The following is a 25,334-nucleotide window of genomic DNA, read 5'->3' as shown; positions in this document are numbered from 1 at the left end:
GTTCCGAAACGATGTCTAGCGGAATACTGAGCGAACCAAGCACGAACAGCTTCTCAATGCAGCGACGTTTCCGGCTAATAGAGGGTGCCTGCCGTCTGAGGTTGCGGACGTTACGCAGTCGACGAGGGGAATTATCGTTTTCTGTGGTCGAAGTATGTTTCACGGTCCTGCAATGAGATTGCAACTGACGGAGTGAAAAAAGTCAATGTCACAGATACAAGGAGGGCCCAGCTCAAAGCTATATCATAAAAATGTTGCTGTTCGCGTCCATTCACTATTTTGTCCCTTCGCTTTGCTCAAGAGCACACTGCGCCATTTTAACCCGCACTATAACTTTCCGATGAACAAACTACAAAAAATGATCGGTTAGGTTAGGTTAGGTATAGGAGGAAAAATATGGAGACATTGGCTCCTGCCACCGAGGAACCGGTCACTTCAAATTAGACACGTACCGAAACTAATAAACACTTATGAAAAGAAGTAACTATGTCTGCGCGGGTAAGAAAAGAAAAGATTGGGTGTTAATGTGTGGACGGAGCTGCGATATCTCCAAGAAATTACACGAGAGCTCCAACCGCTCGTCGCCTTTGCCCTACCGGCCGCATCCCAGCACCTTCGTCAAGTCTATCTAACGGACGAGGGCAATACACTCAGTGCAACAAGATCAGTGCTCTATAACAAGTATGCGCATCTTTTAATACCACCCGGCGGGCAAGACAACCGACGCCATGGAGTTGGAAACTTCCGCACGTTGGCGTGCTTGCTTCACCGGTTACTATAGGAGGATAGGAATTGTCATGTACCAGATGGCTAGTAAATAAAGGGGTGATAATAGTGACTTCCGTTCCGTTACATCAACGTGACAAACGGCCTGCGATGCGAAAATCTGTTCCCAGAACGCATCGTTGCACGTCCCTTAGGGACAAGCCATAGGCATGCTTGGGAGGTAGCCAAGATCGCTGAACAATAGTGACGTAAGTTCAAAGAAGATTTGTGGCATTCCCGCCTTCAGCATTGTACTTGTTGCGCCGCCATGACAAAGTGTACAGGAAACGAACTGACGAAACGCAATGCATGCAAGAATACCTACGAGGGTTCTGAACACCTATTAGCTGTCACGCGACTTTTGCAGCAACCATCGAACGAAATCAGAATGTTTAATTCACGATTCCGCTTTCGGGCGGTTTCCACCTGAAGAGACGCATGCACAGTGAAATTAATTTCAAAGAACGAAAGCTCAAGAGAGGAAAGAAATGATACCGGGAAGGTTGCTAGAGGGGCAAGACCATGTTTGACTGCCAGAGCAGCGTTTGTATCCTGCCCCAATATTCAGCATTGCTGTATTATACGGTTATGGTTTTCTCACTGCTCGTGATGGGTGGAGTGATGGTAATGGTGGAGTGGAAGCACGTGCAACTGTTAAATCGGTGATTTGTGAAATTAAAGGTCCTGAAAGGAAGGTTTTGATGCCTCCTACCATAACGCAACAAATATAGGGAAAAGGGGGGCACATTGAAACACGGGGTACGCTGAAACAGTCAACTTCTCTGGTCCCCCTCTGGCGCAAGCAGCTCCACCTGTTGACGGTAGCATCGTTCCACCTTCCTGCCCCATTCAGAACAGCGTCACGGTGCTGCGTAGAGCGGATCGCCCCCGAGACAACAAAAAGTGTATAATGTAAAAACCCCGAGACTAGGGAACACGAAGTCTTTTTACATTATGCATCATCTTCACCAGCTCGCTTGCTTCCTAGCCATTTTTTTTCATTAACAAAAAGTGGTTCCTGACCCCAAAAGCATATCGTCTGTGGGCTCGAGAATGCTTGCACAAGAAGCACGGAAGTTAGGACATACTTGTAGGTCCTTCTTTCGTAGTTTTAACTTCCCGAACTCTAGTAACTTATGACGTCTCCCTCGGCGGCAAAATGGCGTTTACCGGTGCCATGCCGCTATGGGGCAAATTGCAACAAGTGCTTCAACTTGGAAACGTAAAGGCGGTATGTACATCGCAGACAAACGCAAGACACAGCAAAGATTGAGCAAAGAAAAGCATAGGACGTCCAGGAATAAACGGCGCCCAAATACTATTGTGGATGACTTCAGGGAATATTACTGTCTGGTGTGATATGAGAAGTACGAACAGAACCAGGAGTGGGTTCAGTGCAAGGTTTTGCAAAGGCTGGTCAGATTGGGACTGTAGTAACAAAGACATTGAGAGAATGGCCTAAATGCAGGATAAATTCCATGATAGGCAAGCCTGAGCGATGGGCAAGACACGTAAACAAAACGTCTTGCTGGTTTTGAGCCTTCGTGTTTGTGTTTGTTTACGTGTCTTGCCCATCGCTCAGGCTTGCCTATCATGGTAAGAAAGACATATTATGCGTTTGCCATGTCTGCACGGGAAATCCCTGATTCCTGGCTTATGCAATACCCAGTTGTTTGAACATACCCATAGCCTGTTGCTACGTGCCCCAAGGTTGGGGCATATTCAAACACGTACTCTGCCTCCCGTTGCATATTAAAAGTTTTTGGCCATATTATCACGAAATATTCGCGTCATTTTTATTCCACGTTATCCAGAGGGATCAACAGTGCAGCTGGTGCACTGAAACGCCTACACCCCGCAAGTACGTTTCCAATTAGGACAGTTTTCTAAAAAAACGTTTCAACTTGCCCCCCCCCCCCTTTCCTGTACTGTAATGTCATCATACCTGAATTGCTAAAACTGGGTTTGAAATGCATAATTTTGAGAATCTCGTCGGGCATTAACTACTTGTAGTTGAGCCTTTGTATTGTCTCTGTAGCTTCACAGGCGGAACTTCAGAAGCTCGGTGAATCATCTCTGCTCGGCAGTACAACTGTGGATCGCAGTTATTCCTCACTGCCGTTACACAGTCTGTGGGCGGCGGCGCAACCTCTCATGTACCAGATGCTGAGTGGCCACCGCTACGCACCATATCACGTGCCTCCACCGCGGTACTCATCCTGGCATCATTCTTATCATCCGTATGCCCTGGCAGCAGCCGCAACCGTCACCAGTGCTCCCTACAACACGCCTTCGTACGGGGGCCAGGCTTTACCTTCCGCTGTCACGCCGTCATGTGCATCAAGGAGTCCCGAGCTACAAGTAAGTGAACCGTCTCTGTGGCCTTGCAACTGGGCAGCCAATTACGTGACGAATGACGAAAGAAAATGGATTACCAATTTACCACCAATGCGCCGTATAAGTGAAACCTCTCTAGTACGTACACCCACGGGGCCAGAATTCTGGCCCCGGAGGGAGGTGTTGGAGGGAGGATTGGAGGGAGGTGTCCGTACACGAGAGGTATTCAGTGAAAAGCATTAAAGCTTGCCGGGGGAAATCCAGCCGTCCGCACTAGGGGAGTGTCCGTCTGGGAGAGGTGTCCGTAATGGGAGGTTTCACTATACGATGATTGTTTCTCCTCTCATCACGAGCACTGAGGCAGAGAGGCACTTGTTCCAGGACTGAGGACGCGGGAACCCGACATGCCATATTTTAGGTTCCTTTGTTTCTCTTCAAAACACGAAATATTTTATATTATACCTGATGTCGGTGTTTTATGACTCGTATGTTATGAATAGACCCCAGATGTTCGGGCACGAGAAAAGTAAGCCTAAAAAAAGACTATAAAAGACAGAACCAATCCACACGTTACAATGGGGCCCTTCTCCATAAATGAGGTACCTGCTCCCTTTTGCCCCCCTCCACCGCGCACGCGGATTTGAAGGGAGAGCAGGGAGACTCGAGGTGGGGGGCTACTACAAAGCTTCGCGCTGCTCTGGAAAGAGAGGGCCGCGTAACATTGTGGTAACCCTAATAAGAGACAGGCACGATTTCTGAATTTGTGGGTGTGGAACTCCACCGTTACTCGCTGAGCACCAGCTTGCAAACAGAGAGTTCTGAGTTTGCACCAGTAACATCCGTTGATGTCGAACGTTCGATGTGGATGGAAGTTACTGGTGCAAACTTGAACTTCTTTAGAACATCGGAAGACAGGATGTCGTCTGGCGTCGCAAGTCCAGTTTCACCTGATGCAGCAGCCATTAAGTCCAAAGGTTCGACACATTCTGGATTCTCTCTCGGACGTCAAAAAGAATCGTGACAGCTTTGCACACTGTTTTATCGGAAGTGTGTGGACGCTTCACGTAGTTCGCCGAAACGTACTCCAGTTCTGCGGGGGGTGTAGTCGACATCTTGGACACATTCTAGGCTTCGTCATTTGGGAATTCGTGAAGAACAGCAGGCAGTCCCTCAGAGCGGATGTGGAAATAATCCACTGCCTTTAGCCACGTCCCCTCTCCCCCACGTCTAGCCAATTGTTCCTCACTTCTGCAGCAACTAGATGCAGGACGTGCGCAATGCAGGTGACTTGCATCTCTCTTGAATCGAACACTTTAGCAATGTGGCAGTGCAGTGCACGTATCCTGCAGCATCAGTATAAATGAGCAGTACTTAGCTCTCGTCAACTTCAGGTGGATAGAGAACTACCGGAGACGCATTCACAAGGTGCGCTACGGTGCCGCTATTTGTCTTTTTGAGTGGCTTGCTGGCAATGAGGAACGACCTGCTCAGTTCATCTGGATCCATTTTTCCACCTGCCACCAACTGCTCGGCTAGCTCTCTCAGGTTACTAAAAGCTTCTGGCAGAATATAGACATTTGCCTAAACGTCCGGGGTCTAGTTATTACGTACAATATGCCACCGCTTGACACATTTAACTCATGCAGCATGCATAAGCAACATACAAGGAACGTGTGTCCATACTTCGCCACCATTGGTGCAGCGCTGCGACCTCCTGGAAAGGGGAAACGCTTATTTTGTCACGTCGCACCGGTGCGACGTGAAAAAATAAGAAACGAAACAGAAAGAGCTTTTTTTGTGTGTGTATGTGTGTGTGGAAGGGGGGGGGGTGAGCAATGTCAACGTGCATGACATGTATCGACATAGTGATCGCCAGGCGAATTCTAGCTAGTGGTGATCCGATCTGTTGGGCGTTTAACAGTTGGCTACAGGACATCACAAGCCGCCTCGCAGCTCACGCGCGTGTCCAGAGCAATCGTGGTTCGCAAGCTTTCATTATCGTTCATTCAACAGTTCAACAATGTGGAGCATGGTCGCCTTTATCGCCGCCTTACATATTGGTGACCCGTTGTGTCCTCGAACACCAGCGCCGAAGGGCGCTGACCTCTACCCTGTCGTGATGGTGCAATCAACAGTCACTGGTCTGACGGCCAGCTTTCAGCAGCTCCAAGAGCTACGGTTGCTGGCTTAGCACGTCAGATCGCCGCCAAGCTGTCGCCACATGACAGGATGCGTCCATACGCTAGTCCAGGCTGCGTCAAGCGCACAAAACACTCACACGTGTATTAACGACAACATGTCGGGAGACTGGCAGCTAAAGCCACCTAACCCCCTGAGAAGCCCCTCACCCCAGTCGCTACTACCTGTTGGACACCGTTGTAATTTGTTTTCATTGTACATCTTTTTTTTTTTACTTTTCATTGCACCCAGCGCTTTTAAAACTACGCAAGTTGTCGTCTTATGCATTTGAAAACAGTTTTTTTTTTTTCACCCAAGTTTTTACGCACCCGTTCTGTTTGCAGACGGCAGAAATGGTCGCGTTAGCACCGTTGTACGAGAGCCTGTACCGGCCTGTGGCGCTGGTGACCCGCACCCCAACGTCAACTACCGTTGCGTCTTCGTCGGCTGCTGCTACACCGCCAGGTGACGAGTCTAGCAACCACTCAGAAGGGGAGAGACCTCTGCTAGTTCAACGGAAGGACTCACCAGTACGTCAATTGGACGGTCCCATCTCCTTCGCTCGCGCGAGGGACATCCGCTGATGTTTACCGCATCCGCTCAGCGCACTACTTAAGAGTAAGAGAAATGCCTGATCTTTTTATAAATACAATGAAAGCTCCTTTTGGTGCAGGATGTCTTGCACTGTTATCTATTGGACGGTTATTTGGTGTCACAGGATATGCTGACACACCTGCTTTCTTTTCTTTTTTTGCTATAATTGTGACGACGCCCACTTCGGTGTGGCCAACAACGGCGAGCCGATCCTGCCACTATACCCCCCCCCCCCCCCCCCCCCCGTTGACACTGTATTGCTGCTTTCACACTTGAAACTGTTAAGCTAGAGGATACATGGCTTTTAAACGCCCGCACGAACGCACTGAACCACTAGTGAGCTATTGACGTCGTTGCGACTTGTGCCTCGATGTCATTAGCCGTAGCAATTTGGCTTGCTGTTTAAGGTAGCCGGGCACATGTGGTACCATACGTATTGACACGGTACCAAGTGCACGAACCATATGTGGAACATCCTCCCTGCTGGGGAAGCAGACGCGAATCCACCGCATGTCTGACACGAAAGACCTTCCTTGTTCTGGCTTCGCAGATCAAGTGTAGAAGTGTCTGGAAACACTGTTGACTCTGAAAAACGAAAATCACCACTAAATCCGCAAGTCTAGATAGATCTCTCGCCAAGGACAGGCCCCATGCTCGGCACGGCACAGCACGCCTCCAGAGCTCAGCTTGCATTTCTTTCGTGAAAGGGTTTCCAAGAACGCTCATACTTATACAGATTGGAAAGATGTTACGGCGTTTTGAATCCGTCTCAGGGTGTTCGTAAATCAGAGCTATTCTGTTACTCTTCTTATTTGCGTCTGCGCTTGTGTTCGAGGGCAGAGAGGAGTGAGTATATTTTATGAGGAAGGGTGGTGCGCCATCACTCATGGGTCGCGCGTTCCTCCTCTTGACTGCTACTTTTCATAAGATGATTGCAGTATACTCCACTTTTTATCACGCATTGTAAATTACGACACAACAAATTACGATACGGAGCGCCGTATCAATTGCAATGCACCGCCACGTTCATGCACATTGTAGATCGAGTTCAATTTGCTTGTTCCATAATCATCGCGCTGGTCTCATGTAGCGATATATAGGGTGTCCCAGAAAACGTGTCATTGAATTTTAATAAAAAAAACTACGCCACATAGAACCACGCAGTCAACGGCATTTGTCAGGATATTCACATTCATATTCTCCTCAATATTCACAGGAATTTTGAGGAGCTATCGTATCGGAAAAAAATAGTCGAAAACCATGCTCGGAGCTCGCAGAGGATAGCGCGCGAGGAATTTTTCAGCGAAATCATCGTCAGTCCGACGAAAGGAGGTTGGCCCAGCCCACACCGGCATGGTAGAAAAAGATAACACAGACATAGCTTATCGCGTCCGGCTTCAGCTGGGACCATACCTTCCCTCTCCCGATTTCAGGAACTGTCGCTTTCTTTTATCACTCTGTGGGCTGGGTTTCAAACTCCTTTCGGCGGACTGACAGTGATTGCGCTCAAAAAGTCCTCGCGCGTTATACTGCCCCGAGAAGCATGATGTTCGGCTATTTTTCCAGATAGGATAAATCCTGAATTAAACACTCAATTATCGTGAATTTGAGTAAATTCGGCACGCTCTTCATGTTGGTGGGGTAAAAAAGTGACATTTACTCTGCAAATTTCCGAGTTCACTTCGCAAAATTTTACATAATTAAACTTAGGTTACATGACATGCACATCAGAATGTGGGAAAAACCTAGTAAAAACCTAGCCGTTGATCGCATGATTCTAGGTGGCGTAGTTTTCTTATTAGAATTCAATGACACGTTTTCTGGGACACCCTGTATACAGCAGCTATAGCAAGGGGTATTGTGTCGTTTTGGACACAGACGACACCCGATTATCGGTACATCTCCTCATAATTTAAAGTGCGAACCCTGGAAGGAACAGTTGCGGCAGTACCCAGACATCTCAGCTTGTTACCTCCTAAATGCCAGTGAAAGAAGCTCATAAATAAATTGCCTCCCCGCAGCACCAACTCCCAAGTACATACACTTGTGATTGATGGCAGAAAAAGAAAAACTTAGAAAACTAGCTCCAGCTGGGACGATCTTCTTCCACGCCGTGGCTGGGAGGTGAACCGGGTTCGAATCCCGTTAACGGATCGAATCGAATTCGATCGGATCGAATTCGAATCCCGTATGGACGTTTTCCCTGGGCTTTCCTCGGACGTTCTAAGGCAAATGTCGGCAGAGTTTCCTGTGAAGTCGGCCACACCGCACGGTTCCCCCGCACTGGTAAGCAGTAGGCACACTGCTATAGCACGCCACCAACCGATGAACACAGACTTTTTTTTTATCCTGCGTTAGCGCCGCGAAGCAACTGTGGCTATGAGCGGCGTACAGATGTGGACAGATGGAGAGAGGACAGCAGGAAGGAGTGGGGGACAGGGGGCTTAGTATGCGTCCTGGGCCGACTTCAGGGGGAACTGTGCCGAGATTCGTCTGGAAAGTCTTCGGAAAACCCAGGGAAAACCTCAGACAGCACAGCCGGTGGTAGGATTCGAACCCACCACCTCCCAGTCTACAGCACGACCTCGGTTACCACCAACGAGCGGACGCCTTAGCCCACTCGGCAATGCCGCTGGTCAAACACAGACTGATTAAAAAAGCGCCCTGTGTCCGCGATATGTGTGCGAGTTCGGGCTACGATTCGCATTTTTGGTCTATTTTTGAAAAATCGGCGTAATTCTTCCGGTTTCTTTCCGTGCATTGTGCCTATAAAAACGTTTGCCAGTCTTTTTAGATTATATCTACGGGGTGTCAATTCAGCACAAGATCAGGTGGTCTTCATTTTGCTATACTTTTTGCGAACTATTCGGCGGGTTATGTAGCGACTTTTGCACTCCAAAGGGAGTGCCTCTGTCTAACCGCGCACCGGAACTGCGCCTGGTCGTTTAGTGGGACCCATGACTCATTTGACTCTGGAGTCTCCGCTCAACGCGCCCATTCTTGACTGAGTGCTACCACACAATATCAGCGGCACGGATGGGCAGTATTTAAGTACGTTATGATTAAAATACTATTTAAAATATAAATGCACGTATTTATATTTTGCGTTTAAATGCAGACTTGAAAAATGTATTTATAAATATATTTAAGTACGATTTTTTGTATTTATTTTTGTAAATACTTTATAAATGCTTCTAAATACATAAAATTATCATATCTCAAAGTAACCCTGCATTTGACCTTTCGGGAAGAAGGCAAAGCAGAGATTGGGGACCTGAAGTGGTCCTGTCCCCAGAGTAGCGCAGTTAAGCCGTGTTTTCGCTATAGCATGCGATGCCTACTTCAACATAATACTTTCAACAGCCAGAGCCAGCCTTAATGAGTTCTCATAATTAATTTAATTACGAACAATTAGTTGGTGGTTTAAACCAGAAAGTTGTAGAGTAGAGCCCTGATGTCTGAAATCTGCAAAAACAGAAGCCGCAACGAGTTTCTGTGCTGCAGTATGGAAGGGGGCAAAACAGCAAAATCTGCATGCGTCCAGCGGAGTTCCGTCCTGCATGTGCCGCTTTTTCGTCTCCCACTCGCTGTGTCCCGCCCTCAGAATGCTGGCTATCTGTTCCTCAATTGGTGGTACACCCCCCACTCTGTTTTGCATACAAAAGTGTCGCTGTCGCGCTTCTTTCTATTTCTTCGTTGTTACGCTTTACTTTGTAGATGGTAAGTTCTGAGCGTGACAACGAACATAAGGTTTAGGTAATTTTGGTGCATTCAGCGGGGATGCATCACGCATCTCGGACCGGCAGCAGGCGCATCAACATAGATTGAGCACAGCGGGAAGGGGGACATAGAGTGGCCGCGCCTCAAACGGAACTTCGCAAGATGCACAAGAATTTTGCTTTTTTTCATCTGTCTTTGTGCACCATATCAGATCGTTGCGGTTTCCATTTTTGCGAATTAGATACCTCAGAGCTGTACTCTACAATGTTCTTATTTAAACCACCGACCCATTTTTACAAAAGAAAAAATGGATCATGAATCTGGGGAAACTTTGGCCCACCCCTTGAGAAGCACCCTGTATATGCTATACTGACCTCGCTTGCATAACATAGCTGACTTTTTCGGTGAAAAGCGAAATTTCAACAGAATTCCGTATAGTCAGATCACCCTTTGGAATCAAATATCCGAATCCTAGTTATGTTGAACTGCATCACTTTAACTCGTTCGTCTGTTTGTATTTTCTGTGTAAGTGTCCTGGAGTAGCCAGCTCGATCTTGTCGCGACTCGCATCCCCACTTTTTTCTTTATCACATCACCATCAGTCCAAATCTTGAAAGTAGTGTCCGCGAGTGCGCGTCGTCTTATTATGATTTAAACAAAGTTGTTGTTTTTATATCTGTTCGTCCTGATATGAATCACGTTCTGATGCTCCACTGCATCACTGGTGACGTTGCTCCTGTCCAGCTACACGAGCATAGCAGTTGAGCAAAGGTATGAAAACGACATTTTTAGTCAACCCACACTCACAAGTGGAACGGAATTTTGTCGATATTTCCCACGCAGCGTACTACGTTACCGCTTAATTGCTTCGAATGGCTGTTGTTGTTTTAAAGAATCCCTACCGGTTCCATAGCGGCCCTCGCGAGAGCTCCAATAAAGGCTTCTGTTGAGACAAACCTTGTGTTGTTATTGATGAGCAAGTCTTTCATGTATGGCTTTTGAAGAAGTTCCGAGGAAACGAGTGGTGTTTGCTTCCGGGAGTTTGTGAACAACGACGCATGCGTATTCATTGAAGGCAGTTAGCGTGTTATTCTCCTGTGTCACGTCTCACTTTTTCATTTTCACTTTTGCTCTTGGTTCCGCCTCTTTTTTGACGGGTAGTTTGAGCGCAAAGCTGCGAAGAAAAGTGATTACATTGCCAACACGCCACACGAGGGGGGAAGGGTTACAAGCCTTACCCAGGGAACAAACACGCGCGGTGAGTGCGGGAACCAGAGCTATCGTATCAAAAATGAGGTCACCCGAAGCGTTGACAGGTAGAGAACCTTTCCCCCTCGTGTGGCGTGTCAATGTGACCTCCTTTCTTCGCAGCTTTGCGCTTGAACTACCCGTCAAAAAAGAGGCTGAGCCAAGGGCTCATTTCCACGGATTTTCGGAGAATATATTTCTGCAATTGCCATTGCATTACGAGTGGGATTATGTGCTATACTGAGTAAAATGACCACGGGGAACCCATTTCCGCAAAAAAGAAAGAAAGAAAATAACGCGTTAGGTTGGCCTTGGGAAAGTTCGGAGTTCAATTCAAGAAATTAACTTTCCGTCAATTGAAATGAAATAAGAATGTTACCAGTATGCGGCAAAAGTTATTGGCAGTACTGGTGTATCCCGTTTGAAACCATTATAAATAATCTTTCAAAAATAAACGCGTAAGTACCCACTGCTAACAATATATCTCCCAGAATATACGCTTAAAAATCAACGCACAAGAATAATCGCCCAAATAACCCCTTTAAATAAAAACGCTAAGGAATCCACGATTAAGAATATATCGTTAAAAATAAATCGTTTCAGGATCCCCCCAAATCCACCCTAGTTGCTAGGGTCATGTGGTATGGCCCAAATCAAGGTGAACTGCAAGCAAGGGGCTTAAACTAACCTCACAGGACCAAACTAGCCTAAACTATCCCAAACTAACCGAAACCAAACCAAACTAAACTAAACTAACCTGAGCTAACCCGCCGCAAATTGCAATCTGTCTGCCTCCGTGCTAGATGGTGAGGGGATTTTGAAACAGTTTATTTTTAATGGTGGATTATTAAACGGTGATCTCTAAGCGGGGATAGTAAGCGGTTTATTTTAGGAGATATATTTTTAACCGTGTATTTTTTAAGCGGATTATTCTTGAATGTCTTATTCTTAAACGTTTATTCTTAATGGTGGATTTCGGGGACCCCCCCCCCCCTACTCCTTTTGTTTAAAAACACGATGTTTTTACAACTGTTGTATTCTGGCCACCATTAGCTACGACCATGGCTGTGCAAAGGCATAAGCAAGTACAGGAGAGGACTTTTAGTGCGTGACTCGAAAATGGTCGGATGTTATTATCCACGGACGTTAGTCTTAGCGCTGGCCGCTGTACTTTACTTGTATGCGGAGGTTAGCCGTCCTTAGGGCATTCTGGCTCTATCGCAGGACAGTAATGACTAGAAGGTAGCGCAGCGTTATTCATTGCACTGGAACATATTAATCTCTGCCTCGGAGGATAGGACACAGTCTCACCTATGTTCACTCAATCCATGCCAAAGCACTTGGAGGCATTGACGCTGTTCAGCCCTTTAATGCGTGCGGTTAACATACATCGAAGGACGCATGACGAGCAGTTCTTGCTCACGTGTGCGGCGGCCTACCGCGGGTACCTACCGGCGGCCTTACGCGTGCACTCTGGGCGTGATGCAGTCGCAGTTTCGTATCCGCCGTGAGGGCGCTAGTGACACAACATGTCCCCCTCTTCTGTACAGTCAAGGCAATGCCATGGCTTCCCGAATCTTCCCGAGATGTATTGGTGGGGACGAAGGGCTGTTCCAGCTGTGCATATTCATGCATGGTGCTTGGAGCCACACTAGTGTTTGTTGGCTGTTCCAGTGGAATATCAATGGAAATTGTGCATCAGCAGGAGTGACTTGACAGCTGAGGATGAGGAACTTTCTGTTGCGCCGTAAAATGCTTTGCCCTGTTTTCAGCCAGTACGATCGCGGTGTGTCCACATGGGGGGAATATGTTTAACGCAAAGAAGAAAAAAAAAGAGAAGGGAAAGGCTAGCCGACTAACGACGTTAACCGAAAGGTTTGCGACTTTCCCATAGGGTTTCAGGTGAGTGATCCATACGTTCTGCCCTGGAACTAACTGTGGCAGATATCTAACACTGTGCCGTCTGTTATACTGAAGCTGTTGCTTCATTCTTGCACTTTGCTCCTTACCCTTGACATGGTTTGGATCCGATACTTGTAGTACAAGGAGTTCACAAGACACAGGTAACGAGGTCTTGAGGCGACGACTGAATAAAAGCTCCGCTGTGCTTTATTCGTTACTTAATGGTGTAGCCCGCTACGAAACCAAAGCGAGATATGGGTTTGATGACTTCTTAAATTTCATCTTTGCGATCTTGACTGCTGTTTCCACAAAGAGCATAACGAGGACTAGAGGTCTCGTGAGAAAACCCCAAGTCGTTTGCAAATTGTTTAAATGCAACCCTAAAACTGTGGTCCGTTGTCTCTGCGCAGTTACCGGTATGCCATGCCTGGCACATACTGACTTGACTTTGATGATGACAGTCTCTGACCGCTGGCTCCTGCAATGCGACTTAAAAGTAACTGGAATAGAAGTCTGTGACTAAAAGATAGCATTTCCATCTGACACTGAACAAATCCATTGCAATCTTTTGCCATGGTGTTTCCAGGAATGGTTTTGGTATTAATGGTTCACTTCTTTGCTGCCTTCCATCCACGCAGCTTGGACACAGTTCCACAGTCTGTTTGTCTAATGCCACTGCCTTCTCGAGAGTTAAGACACATTCCATTTATAGTCCGTGACGAGCGTCTGTGGTTTCGCACTCCAACCACTATTCGATCTCTCAAGAGTTCAACCCTTAACGTAGTCAAAAGCTTCAACAAGCGTATACAGGGTGTTTCATTTCATCAAAACTGCGCATCGCACTGAAACGAGGCCGTCTGCATAATGTTGCTAGCCTTGCAAGATATTCAGCATATTTCTGGTTTCCTAATTAGTTTATTAATTAAAATTGATTCTTTTTAACTATTTGATTATTAGGATTAGATAAAAGTGTTCAATAGTGAGGTTGTCGACGCTGACATGAGGTGACGAATACCAATGGGTACAATTCTCTGTTACGCGTGTGTATGTATGTATGTCTCTGTGTGTGTGCGGACTTCCAAAAATACCACGTAAGCTTTCTCCGTCACGCCAAAGGTGCGTCTGGTCGAAGCGGTCTCTGGCACCCACTTCACGAGAGAACAAACCAAGAAACGACGGCTAATGTCATCATGCTACCAAGTGTCAAGGGTGTTTGGGAAGGAGGAAAGGGCATGTGGCCGTATCTGTCGAGCGGTAAGCAGGGCACGAAGTTCAGACCACCTCTTTTAATTCGTCAATGGCACAACTTACTTCAGTTGGGCAAGGTAGGGCCAGAGTAGCCTTTACCCTCACAAAAGATGCTCGAAGAGGTCCCTTCTGCAGCTACACAGAACTGGAATCTCGTAATCACATTTTCTGTTGGTCTTTAATGCATACAATTACCATACAAGGGAGGACTCATGACGAGCAGTTCTTGCTCACGTGCGTGGCGGCCTCCCGCACTACGCGCACACTCTAGGCGTGGTGCTCTCGCAGTTTCCTATCAGCGCCGTGAGGAGGGCACTAGTGACACAACAAAAGTCTCTGCGAAACATAAGGAGAGGGTGGCATATGTTACAGTCATCGGCTGTGCGATTCGCTGTTCCGAGATGCCCCTCTAAACAGAAAATGGATTTTCGAAGTGGTCCTTTTACGATAGTTCTACTCGGCATACATGGGCACAAGTTGAGCTTTACCCGAGATAGCGCCGAGATAGCTCCTGGGCATCTACACCACACTTTGCCGTTACTTTCAGGGAGAATGAGTGTTTCCGCCAGACATTAATCCAGGAACCTAGGATGAGGAACGCCTAATCATCCAGTCCATTAGACGATTGCGCAGGATTAAAGCGAGACGCGTTTTCATAATCTCTCTGCCGCTGCCCTCAGTCACGGCGTCCAGCAAGAACAGTGGAGTCTTTGTTGTACGGAAACGACTCTTGGCGAGTCCTCGACGAGGCTTTGCGCGAGTAAACTTTTGAAACACGAGGTTGGGATTCCTAATGCTCGGACACGCCCACAGCAGGTGGCTAGGCGACCCACGCTGCATGGTAAATGGCAGACCAGTCAGGTACTTAAACTGGCTCAAGCACTCAAGTATCCGATAGAACATCCGCCTTTGTGCGCGTTTGCAGACGTACTGCCTGTTTTTCTCATGCCATAGCTTATATGCGCATATTCCGAGTGATCTCACTAAGAAGGTTTTGAAAACGAAAAGTGTTTTGATCGAGAAATGCTACGGCGCTGAAGATTTGGTTCCAGCGTGATGCATTTTCGTATCAGGTGTTACGGAGAAGTATCACTCTGTAATATTTTTGGTAATTTTTATACGTGAAGCTACAAGAGAACTGATTAAATTAAGAGCAGAACATTTATAAATTTATTTGAGTATCTGAATCACGTCAACTGGATTACTGTCGTCCCTGAATTCGGCAGAAGTTCTAGGAACATGGATCAAAATCATTGGCCTCCCAGAGAGAATCGAGTTAAAAATATTTGGGAAACTGGGATAGAATCAACGATGAATATCGCATTCGGCAAAAGTGTAAAACAAAAAGAAGAACAAGAAAAGAAAGTGCTTGTCAAGCGCTCAGAAAATCATCTCTAAATCCCTGTCTGCCCTTCGTCCGTCCAGTTTAACCAGATAAAACGTGCGGGCATTCCTCGTAGTGGCTTCGTGGCTTTACGTCGCGAGACAATTATGATCACGTGCGACGCCACAGTGGTCGGTCTGTTGATTAATTTTGCCCACCTGACTGCTCTTTTAGCGTGCGTGAAAATCTCAGAACATGCCATACCGTATTTAACGTCTCTCGTGGAAGCCGTGCAAGGTGTCGTTCCTTAATCGCCCAGGACAGGGTGCCTGAGTATACTAGCTCCCTCTGTGTAGGGTGAAGCAACCCTTTCTAGAAGCGAATGCCGCAAAGCCGCCATGTTTACGCCCACGATTACCACGTATGAATGCTGTATACCAATTTCGCCCACTTTTTCAAGCCTCTTCTGCTATGTATTTACTCAGCGCCAAAATGTAGTGTGTAGCTAAGCATATAGCTACACTTTTGAGAGCGCATCGCGAGCTGTGCGTGGCCATAAAGATGGCGGGAATTCGTAGCAGACGACGCGGTTGTCTTCAACCTATGCCTAGCCCAGGAAAGGAATGCTGCAATGGAGAAAGTGTTTCGGTTCGTATAAACCGCATTTGTCTGCATCGTAAAGTTTACATTATTGTTTAAGAAGACAAGAGGCCACGATGGCCAGACTTAATCTCTTATTGTGAAAGTGAAAGCAAGCGTATTTCACTGTAACATAACGTATCAGCATTTCCTCCCTTTCCTTTCTCTTTCCCCAGATAATTGCTTCTGTCAGTTTACAGCGAGCGAATGTACGCCCCCCCCCCCTCCCTTTTTCTTACTTTATAGGACCAACTTTGTGTAAAACGGCACGACCTCTTGGCTGGTCGTGTTTCACGCCTCGCAAATCATGCACCCTAATGCACCTCGATTCTCCCAGCTGCGTACTTCTTTCTATCCTCATCCTCCTTTTTTCTTTTCTTCGCCACACGTTATCTTATTCGAGCGTAAAACGGCCACCATTCTTGGAAGTTCCCTTTGCCCGGGTGTGCCGATGGACACTGATGGCACCGCTCAAGTATCGTCTCGAAACAAAATTATATTAGTAGCTCTTCCTGTTAAGCGCATCCCCTTCCATTTCATCGTGGAACGTCTACACGCGTTCTTCATGCACTTCCGTTGCCTTCGCCGCTTACATCACGCTCATGCGTCTGTAGCTGTACCAGGATGACAGAATTGACATTCCTCTATTTGTTTGCAAGGTTCCTTTAAAGGGACATCGGAAGACTCACACAAATACACCACAATCAGACGGTCATATACTCAGAATAAGTTGACGACGGGGCGACACACAAGTGCTTTATATCGCATCGATATCTCTCTATTCCTTTTAAGATAAGAACTTACGCTCTAAGCTGGACTGATCTACAAGTCCCTCTATTACGGTTGACAAAACAGATATTCCCTCGTTACTCCAGAGTCCATTACAAAAATCTTGACGGGGGTGTGGTAAACGAAACGCGGTTCCGCATGCTTGTCGACCCGAAGGGAGCGCCACATTGCAGCCACTGACCTATGGGAATAGCCTTACTAAAGTCCATGAGAAAGGGTTCTGCCCTGGCGTTAGTCTCCCCCATTGCATATGCGTTCACACTGATGCACCGATATGGCAGTCGAGAGAGGCAAAACCGGCAGCTTTGCCATTTTCGCGAAAAGTATGTGGAAATAACCACGTTTTTAGTGCAGTTGTCGTGAGCAATAAACCAATAAACGTTTCTGGTGCCACATGAGCGTATTCAGTATACATTTGGAAATATTATACAAGTAATGTGCATTATGCTGGTTTGTATTTCGATTTATGAATGGCGGTTGATGACCAGCAGCGGGATCTTCTTTGATCAGAGTATGCCAACTGGGCGTTGCGAATGTTAAATGTTGAGTTCGTCATTCTGTGTTTCATTGCCTCAGATACCACAACGTGAGCTGGTGCATGTTTGATACAGGTAGCACATCCCTGAGTTTGCCGAATGGAAAGTCTTGTACTGTACATTGTTTGTTTTTGCCCCGTTGTCTGCTCTCCGAACTCAGGAATATGCTGCCTACATGGAAAGCACGAAATCCACGCTGGATTAGCTATCTACGAAACAATATATTTGTACAAATTATTTGTCATTGTCAACATTTTTCATCCAGCAGTGAAGAGCGTGGGAAGTACTAATCGACCGGTAGTTTCGGCTACATAGCAACTAACGGAATTAGCGCAACCAACGATGCTGGACTACTATTTTCTTATTTATCTTTGCAGGCTCTACGCTAACAGTGCAGCAAGTTCTTGTCCGCTCTGGGCTGTGATCAAAAGGAACGCCACGTGAAGTCAACGTCTAGTTACTGGTGCCATCACCTGAGCCGCTTACTGGACTCCACGAATGTGTATTGCAGACAATCCCTCGAGGTCTATGACACACTTCCTTGTCCTTTGTTGCCAAAATTCCACCTTCTGTCATGCGCTGCATCAGCTACTAGCGCAAAGTTGTTCTCTCAACGAGACTTAGCTATTCTTCGAAGCTTGAGCTAAGGGATTGTGAATGCTATAGCGCCAACATAGCTGACACCAGCACCATTGAGTTCAGTTGAGTTGAGTTCCCTTCACTCTTGAAATGGATCTTCACTGCTTCACACGCTCTTGGTTCTGATCGTTCTGATTTCTCGAAAACGGGAGGCGTACGCCTTTTTGTAACACGCAGTCATGTTAACTGTCACAAAAAGGTGTACGCCACACGCTTTCCAAAACTCAGTAGTGATCACGGTGTCATTCTGTGCAGTGGTTGGCTTTCAGCGTGCTATGCGGTGAATTGCTGTTTCTAGAGTGTTGGAGTATGGTCAAAATGGCAGCCACGGTGGTGCAGGATCCTGCACTTTGAAAGCTAGGAATGTTGAGAATCACTATCGAGTGCCATTTTCGCTGCTGTTGTTGTAATTATCTGTTGTATACTGGGGAACGAGCTTCTTGTGTGTGACAGTATATTATACACATACGGCGAGGGATTATAGCCAAAGTATTGGACATTGTACATATGGATAAGGTGGACGTTTCTATGTATGTACTCGTGTGGATTTCCTCCAACTTCTTCCCCCTCTCAATCCCTCAGCTGACACAAAGCACAAGTACCAGAGCGCCTGAAAACGCAGTTGAGCTGTGATCATATTTACAGATATGCTTGTTGGTACAGCATACACGCCAGCCACGTCAGAATGCCAGCTGCACGCCTGCGCTATGCGATTCCGCTAAACCGAAAGTACCTTCACCTTTTCGATATTGCTACTAAAATAGACTTGTTGCTTTCCCGTTCGTTTGTGTAAAATTCAAAGAAATACGTTGTCAATGCTAGCATAGGACCATCAACAAAAACGAAAAATATGCATACGTAAGGTAACGCCCAACTGTGATAAGATAGAAGAATAGCAAACACAAGACAACTGACGTCTTGCTACCAGACATAGAAAGAACTCAAGGTCTATGTCATGCCAGTTCAGCAATGCTAGGTGCTAGAGTACGTTCTACTCGTAATTAGATAACCAACGCAACAGGTGTCTACCTTTCCTTTTATGGGATTTCAAGTGCATGTACATATCGTACGTACCGACAAAACAGCATCGTTCACGTTGTTACACTCGTAACACGGATATTTACCGCATAGCACGCTCCTAGCCAACCAGAACCCCGAACGGCATCGTTCTCTCTCCCCTGGTTTGTTCAGAACGGGAAGCATACACCTTTCGTGACACGTTTATAGTTATGATACTTGTCACAAAAGAGCGTTCGTCCTAGCCTTCAGCGTGTTAATTATGCGGTGAGGTTTTGTTTTTAGAGTTCGTGGCCAGCTCTAACTTGCGTCCTATGCAGCTATCGCAAACCTGGCCAACCGAAATTTGCGCTTCCTGGTTTTAGCACTTTGATTGCGTACGCCAACAATATCCTATGCACTTGTGTTCGTTTGAGGAAGACGTTGCCAATGCTCTCAGTAGTGAGTGTTAGTAGACCGTTGATAACGTGGCGTCCGAAGTACCGTACCCAATCAACGAATAAGGTTCTGAGTCATGCACGCTGTCATTAGTTCCGGTAGGTACGTTATCTTCAAGGTGACCTTATCAATGGTCTACCAACACTCTATTATCTGGTAGCTCAAAGGACCCTTATTTGCTCCATTTGCCTTCCAGTAGAAAATAGTTATCGCGTATTAGCGACTGCGATGCAAAGTATAGCAATGACCGCAATTACGCAAGTCATAGACTCATAGTTAACCAGAGCATATTCGTACGCTTATCGTTTGTGATAACGTGGTTTCACTTCCCTGCCGATATTCCGAGTACACGACTTCTGTCATAGCTCTTGCCAATAACTCATTACGCGCTGTCGAAATCAAATATGATCCAAAGAAGTCTGTGCGCGAAATGCAGTTCGGTTCTTACTCACCGATAGCCCTGTATAGGAATGGGCTAGTGTGCCGTTCAGAATATTTTATTAACATAATTATCCAATTACACAAGTAACTGCCCAAATTACACTGTGCTTTTCACGAAAACTATAACAACTAGTATTACTAGTTCGGTAATAGCGGTAATAACAAAAATAACTGACCGCAGACTGCACCACAATCAAGATTTCCTGGAACATAGTAACAGCACGCACGGTAGCCGGTGTAATTGCGACGACGGTAGCGTTTGCTCGAGTTTAATGAGTTGCGAGACAAGGACGACAGAGACAAGGAGAACAGAATCAGAAAGATGTCCACTTGCCACATTAGCTGTTTGCCTTGCATGTGACGACAGCAACAAGATGTTATTAGGTGTCTACTTCTGTACACGTAATAATACCTTACAGAATGCGTGGTGAAACAATTAGCCAACCGAATTCATATTAATATACATAGTATCTAGTTACAACTCGTATCCCATTTCAGCGTGCGTCACGTTCTTGCCTACGGTGCGATCTCTCACTTGGTACGCTTCACAGCTTAATCGTTTGAAGTCTGTATTGGACCTCTAAACAGCTGATCTATTCTTGATTTGACGACTTCTGCAGAGGCAAAGCGGGACCACTTGACAGCGCTTCATTTTGCGGCAAATGAATTATGTAATCACTCTTATCCACCTCTTTTTCATACTTAAAAGGGTAGAAAATCCAGTTAACCGGTAAGGAAGTATGAAGGCAAGTGCCTCAGGACGAGCGCCGCCGATATTTCGAGCAGAGACTATTCCTCTTCTGGGCACCATCCTCATCATTGGCATATTATTTAAAGAGTTAGCGACGACGTGTTAAAAATTCATGAGAATTGTGCGTCGACCCACAATACTTATGAACCTTTAACACGTCATCCCTAACCCTTTAAATACCACGCAAATGATGAGGACGGTGCCCAGAAGAAGAATATAGTTTCTGCTCGAAATATCGGCGGCTCTCGTCCCCCTGAGGCACTTCCTTTCATCTTTCTTCATACTGAAGCTCGCATGCTGCTGCTCAACGATCGGGCAACACAAGGGACGCAGTTAAATGGAATATTGGCTTGCGGACTACGCGGCCCAGAAGTATACGACGCGTGACGTTCCGACAACAGCAACACTTTTCTCCCGACATGCTCGTATGTATGCAGTTCGTTTATTTAATAGGCACACTATCTATATAGTACCTGTCGTGGCATTCTTCCCCTACGAGGATAGGACAAGGGATAAGTGCACTGTGTCTCCCAAACGATGACCTGCACTTTATCATTGATGTCTTCGCGTATTCGAGAAGCGTCAAATATTTGTACGACTGGGATCGACGCTTGCTTCAAACAAAGCTGAGCTGTGATCATATTTACAGATATGTTTGTCCTTACTGTCTGCCTCCCTCCCAGCTTCGTCCCTTTTCTGGACGTACCTCTTTGTAAACACTGGTGTCTTCACGAAATGTACTGTTTTTAGTCAATTTCATCTGAATGCAGTCGCGACGACCTGTAGTGCTTCGGATCCTGATATTCAGGGTTGATGGTAAAGCTAAAGGAACTCGAATGCGCACTTTGCACATGCAGATATCTGCTTAACCTCTCACTCTGTACTGCACTGTTCTTCTGCGCAGAGCTTGTAGCACCAAAGACGCAAAACTGTGTGCCAAACAAATGTATCCTAAAGCGTAATAGAGTGTCAATTTTGCCAATGTAATTGCCTGCTAATAACACTTGTGCATTCCATGCGCTATGTTTGTGACTCTGTTGACAGTGTTTTTCTGCTGCCAACAAAGTGCTATAAGCTCCATGTAGTGTGGCACCGCCACGAGATGGACGCCTTGCGGCGGAACATATGTGCTAAGTCCTCCTCTTGCTGATACAAGTTGTGCCTAGAAGCGTTGCAACTTAATTAGCGTACTTATGTACAGGTCCGGTCGACCTTAATAATAACGCTGGAAAAAATTCGGTCTCACTTCCCAGCCTGATAACAGCCACCCTTGGGGCACTGGGGGAATGTTAAGTGAACAAAATCCTTGCGTGAAACTAACCTAATAATTTTGTTCAATTAAGATTTCTTCATGGCCCCAAGGGTCGCTGTAATCGCGCTCGTGAACGGGACGTTTTGTTTCAGTGTTGTTATTAAGGTTGACCGGAGCTGTACTCCTGGCTGATGTATATACACACACCTGGCAGCACCTGCTGCTGCTTTTTGGTGCTATGGGTCGCTTTGCACATGTATTTGACTGGAGTGTGTCTGTTAACAGCGTTCAATATGCAAAAACTTGGCTACCTACAATGGGGACTAGCTTCTTCCGTTAGCCAAATTATCATCTAGGGTTAGCGCTCAAAATGAATGCGCATTGTGTGTTGCAGATTCAACGATGAGCGCAGAACCTGATTTTCCGTCTGCAATGCACAGGCTGCTCTGCAGTGTTCTCTCCGAGAACAAGCACCCAACGAGGTGTACACGAAGAAATAGGGCGGCCACGTATTGAAAATTTTTTATGTCGGCACACTCTCAAAATGAGCGTACGAGTTGTGGCTATTAAATGACAAGACTGTAGGGGAAAATCGTGTTTATTATTACATCATTCCAAATTAACACCTATCCCCTTCAACATACTCCCCTCCCCTATCTATTGAACGCTGAACACGCATTTTCCACTGTAGGAAGCAGTGCTCCAGATCATCATGTGTCATGCGCTTCAGTAGTGTTGGTGTTCTGTCCTTGTGTTCGGGGAGAGTTTGGAAATGGGTCTCCTTCACCTTTGGAAACAGGTAAAAGTCGCAAGGAGCTACCTCCGGCGAACAAGGAGTGTGGTCCAGCACTGGAACATTCTTGTCGGCAAGAAACTGCTTCACCAACCGCGCATTGTCCTGGTGGAGAGTCCACGAGTTGTTTTTCCACAACCTGGGTCTCTTCTTCCTTACTCTTTCCCTGAGATGTCTACCATCTCCCCTATCGACCAAGTGCTCAATCGGCGATCGTTGCGAACAATTTCATTAATTTTTGTACATTCTGTTGTGTCGCTGCAGTGACAGACCGGCCTGGTCTGTCATCGTCTTCAACATCCTCCCGTCCGATGCCAAACCGTTTTTGCGACTCAAACACCCGCGCACGTGACATCGCATTGGCACCGTACACCTCCTGCAACTGTTTCAGGCACTCACTCGGTGATGTTTTATTTTTATTTTTTTAAATTTCACGAGGAATTTCTGATTGGTCCGCTGCTCCAGTTTGACACGATCCCGGCAAGGCAACTGCGTGGCTGTATCTGTGAGCACCGCTGGCACAAATATAACAAATGACATCGAGACGCAGCTTGTCACATTCTTTACCCGAAGGTTCGGGATCCCCATATTGCGCATGCGCTTCCCGCTCGCAAATGCACGAATGCTACAAAACGCGGAGTCTCGTTATTTAATAGCCACACTTCGTATATTGGTATACATGCACATAGGTTTGTATGGTCATACAACACCTAAACGTTAACGCTTCGATGCAAACGCTGCAGACTGCCAGAACACTTCATGTGATAGAATTCTCGAGAGTACGCCGTCTGTCGATTTATTTGATAGGAAACTTTTATAAGCACCTGGTTTCGCAAAATACACCCTATAACTGGCTGGCAAGATATGCAAACCTGGATGACACGCTGCAGTTGTGAAGGCCACGCTGACCAATACAATCATGCGTAACAATTTGCGCAAGTACATTCAAGCAGCAGTCTTCTTCTTCTTTTTTTTTTTTTTGCTTAGGATTCAGTTTAGATTATTGCATACTGCTCTGCACCAAACGTAACTTGGGGCCGTTACGCTGGGGTTAAGGGAGAAGCGCGTTCGAGAAGTTGCAGTTTCTGTGACTAGATAGATAAAGTGAAAGACCAATTCAGCTATCCAGTGCCATGGCAGAACGGATAGTGCCCTTAGTTCTGATGGAGAATATGATTCTGTACCTTTCCATCAAAAAGAAATTCCCATCCCCTCATGGAGTGATATGTGCAGTCACAGATGTTTCGAATACAGTCTGTTAAGGCGCGATGGCTCTCGATCCGGGTGTCTCGTCCGTGCGATCGTCCATTTACTACTGCAATTGCGTCACATTTCTGGATATTCTGCCAGCTAACCGAGAAGCTGAACCAGGAGCTTAAGTTGTCCAGTATGCAAGAACATAGTGCGGCGTGTTCCGTCTAACAATGCATTGCTATTCTTCTGTTGATATGCAGCATCGCATGCACTTTATTCACAGCTACAGAATGTTGCCATACGCGTTACAGCTGTGCTAACGACCGCGTGTTAATCCAGTTGTATATGTGTAACAGTATGCGACTTAGACGCTACACAATTTCGGACAAATCAGGGTGGTACGTTATAATCGTGTCCAGCTCTTCGTGCACAGAAAAGAGCAGTGTTAACTATTCTGAAAAATGTTTGCAGATTTGTCTCTTGTGTGCTCATGTACTTCACGCAAACGTTGTTTGTCGACTCTTTAACTTGACTGCGTGCTACAGTTGTATGCACCTACGTATTTTTCGAATGTGTGTAAACAAAGCGCCCTTACTCCTGTAAAAAAGATGTACTTACATCTCCGTTGTGGTTACACATTCTGTGGGTCTTTTGATGAGCGCCTATCCTGTGTGCATGCTAGAAGGGACACGCGTGGGCACAGGGAACCAAGGACTCTGGAATTTATATGATGTTGTGTGAGTGCATCGCTTATCTGATGTAACCTTCATGGTGCGATTTTTGGACTGTATAAATAAAGCACAATATGTTAAATAGCATATCCTCGAATGACTCATCGGGATCGACAAGTTCTAATCATCTGCACCGGGAAGGTACAAAAAACGCATACATACATACACACACATTATATATATATATATATATAAACGATGATGAGGTGGGGCGGAAGCCGGCCAGCAGGCTGTGCGCTGCCCCAGTGCCAATAAAAGATTATGATGGCCATGGCAGTTCAGGTGATCAAAGCACGGTGGAGAGGCCGGTTGAGGACAAACTCCCAAAAGTGACGGAGACCTTGGTGCATATGAGCGGGACTGCATCAGGGACACAGCACGTTGCCGAGGGTAAAAGAGCGGCGGTCGACTGAATATGCAGCTCGCGCTGCAAGATCTCAAACACGTTACAAAACGCACGTTGCACGTACCTTAGCGAAAACTGATCGTGCTGCAGACACCCACAGTGTATCAGCCTTCTCTTACAAGCACGAAGAGTCCCACGGACGTCGATCGGACACTGCGGACGTGGAGCGAACGTCCGAAGAAACTCCTGAAGCGGCAGGAGGACGGTGTAGTAACAAAGGGAATCGAGCCAAATTATCGTCTTAATAACGTCTAAGGAAGGTAAACTATGGCGTCGAGAGGGAGTACGCGCAACGCGAAGCTTCTGCCCACTTGTGATACCTATGTTTGTAGTATAAGGGGGGAAAAAATTAGCAGGAGCTCTTTGGCTGCACGTATAGCATATGTTTGTAA

At 46.4% G+C, this 25,334-nt stretch overlaps 1 protein-coding gene across 2 annotated transcripts in view; it reads left to right on the top strand.

The window, feature by feature from the left end:
* The window catches only part of LOC135385857 (doublesex- and mab-3-related transcription factor 1-like), a 152,748-nt gene extending 128,125 nt beyond the window's left edge, over positions 1-24,623 (top strand). For both annotated transcript variants that reach the window (XM_064615427.1, XM_064615429.1), the window contains 3 exons: positions 2,804-3,126; positions 5,625-5,898; positions 17,658-24,623. In XM_064615427.1, coding sequence (XP_064471497.1) covers positions 2,804-3,126; positions 5,625-5,864 — 563 coding nt within the window. In that variant the 3' untranslated portion in view covers positions 5,865-5,898; positions 17,658-24,623. The remainder of the gene's footprint in view (positions 1-2,803; positions 3,127-5,624; positions 5,899-17,657) is intronic.
* The last annotated feature ends 711 nt before the right edge of the window (positions 24,624-25,334 follow it).

This window comes from Ornithodoros turicata, chromosome 2, assembly GCF_037126465.1.
Source record: "Ornithodoros turicata isolate Travis chromosome 2, ASM3712646v1, whole genome shotgun sequence".
Classification (NCBI taxonomy): Eukaryota; Metazoa; Arthropoda; class Arachnida; order Ixodida; family Argasidae; genus Ornithodoros; species Ornithodoros turicata.
Note: the sequence above shows the minus strand (reverse complement) of the source record. Positions and strands in the feature narration are given on the sequence as shown.